This window comes from Cynara cardunculus, unplaced genomic scaffold (genome assembly GCF_001531365.2).
Source record: "Cynara cardunculus var. scolymus isolate 2C unplaced genomic scaffold, CcrdV1 Un_Scaffold_4198, whole genome shotgun sequence".
NCBI classification, from domain to species: domain Eukaryota; kingdom Viridiplantae; phylum Streptophyta; class Magnoliopsida; order Asterales; family Asteraceae; genus Cynara; species Cynara cardunculus.
This window is the reverse complement of record NW_020201785.1, coordinates 47,402-49,441: the sequence shown is the minus strand read 5'-3', so window position 1 is coordinate 49,441 and position 2,040 is coordinate 47,402. Positions and strand designations below refer to the sequence as shown.

General features: G+C 30.0%; 1 protein-coding gene across 2 annotated transcripts in view; it reads left to right on the top strand.

Moving 5' to 3' along the window:
• Nucleotides 1–1,699: 1,699 nt before the first annotated feature.
• LOC112503950 (CLAVATA3/ESR (CLE)-related protein 46) overlaps nt 1,700–2,040 on the top strand; it is a 2,793-nt gene continuing 2,452 nt past the window's right edge. Inside the window, exon 1 of one of the 2 annotated variants that reach the window (XM_025107920.1) lies at nt 1,700–1,895. In XM_025107920.1, coding sequence (XP_024963688.1) covers nt 1,805–1,895 — 91 coding nt within the window. In that variant the 5' untranslated portion in view covers nt 1,700–1,804. The remainder of the gene's footprint in view (nt 1,896–2,040) is intronic. The other variant, XM_025107921.1, reaches the window with a different exon arrangement.

The following is a 2,040-nucleotide window of genomic DNA, read 5'->3' as shown; positions in this document are numbered from 1 at the left end:
TTTAGTTTTTGGTTCAATTGTTGTAGACATAGTTTTATAACATACTCTATATATAGCTGCAGCAGCTTGAGTACTTCCTGAAAATTCTAAATTTTTTGTCTTAATTGTTAAAACTAAAGTATCTAAAATATTTGGATCAAATAATCCTACTGARAAATTGGGATAACAATTAAAGTAAATTGGACCATTAGATATATTAGTTTCAGCTATTGCTAATATTGAATTTTTGAAATTTGTATGCCTAGCATCTCTTAAGATTAACAAGAAAGGAGCATCTACGCCTAACCTAAAGAGTGGCTTAATTGCTACTTGAACTAATCCAATATGTAAATATTTATATTTTTTCCTATGTTGGATTATAACAGTTTTTGAGAATAGTTGAGAATAGATGAACACACACACACACACACACACACACACATCGGGTATATTTCTTTTACAACCTTGTGTATTTGTACAACCCAATTAATTGAGATATTTATAGAAATGATAGGAGTTCATTTATTTTGATTTGAATATTTATGAAATATGAATAGAGTTCATTAATTTTGATTAATACTTTATTTTAGGAAACAATCAAAACTTCTATGAAATCACATATTATCAAATTAAATGGACGGTTGAGATTGAGTTGTATTGGTTGTACAAATGTAAGAGGTTGTATAATAACCAACCTCTACATATATATATATATATATATATATATATATAGAGAGAGAGAGAGAGAGAGAGAGAGAGAAAGAGAGAGAGACTTGGGATCACGTGAGACTAGCCTATTTTCGTGAGACCCGTGAGACCAGCTTTTTACACTTGAAACTTCACAGCAAAACGTTGTGAAGGTAACCTTCACAACGTTTTTGCTGTGAAGGTTCGACTTTTTTAAACCTTCACAATGTTTTTGCTGTGAAGTTTCAAGTGTAAAAATATGGTCTCACGGGTCTCACGAAAACAGTCGGGTCTCACGTGAACCCAACCCTATATATATATATATATATATATATATATATATATATGGACATGTTCTTTTGTTAACCCAATAATTGGTGACTACATATATGTCGAAGATAAATCATCCAAATTTCTTATCATATTAAAATAACAAGTCGTCTATAATTTGGAAAAAAAATAAACATATTATTTTAACTGTAATCATAGGATTGATGTTTTTGTAACCGCTCATTAATGAATATGAAGTTAAGACACAAAAAAAGAAGATTAGCATTGTGTCCTCAACATTAATCGTATAGTGATAGAATAACCTAATCTAACAAAAGCTTGTGATTGGTCTAAATAGTTTGTATAGTTAATATATTTTTCATGGTTAACAAATGATCTTAGCGCGCGCGTGCTCTCTCTCTCTCTCTCTCTCTCTATATATATATAAAATTGTAGGTTTTATAAATTTCAGACTTCTCTTTCTAATGAGAAATTGCATTATTGATCCACATTTGCACGAATACTCCTAGAAACATTAATGAATCACCAGCATGTAGACTCCGACCAAATAAATGGGTGATGATCACTTGGAAGCGACGCGTAACATATAACAAAACAGATAAAAAAACGAGTTAATATATATAGTTGAACGAAGTAGAGACAAAATATTTATGTTTTCGATCGGCAACATTGGATACCAAGTGTCTATATATAACACACCAAAAGTTTCAAAGGGAAATATGATTAGCAGACAACTTGTTAAAGGGAGGAAATATTTGTCATAAAATCCAATCATTTTCATACCACAAAGCAAGGCCCCATTTCTATACTCAAACTTGTGCACATTTAGAAACCTTACATTCTCAAAATGAAGATTACATCCCCTTTTCTATTACTAATGTTCCTCCTCCTCCTCCTCCTCCCATCATTCCAAAATGCAGTTTATGCAACTAAATCAGGTATCATTTTCCTCTCTTATTTTTGACTTTTAAAGTCAAATTGATAGAATATATATATATATATATATATATATATATATATATATATATATAATATAGTGTAAATTTGCAATTCAAATAGCCTTCTCTTGATAGGATTGTAAAT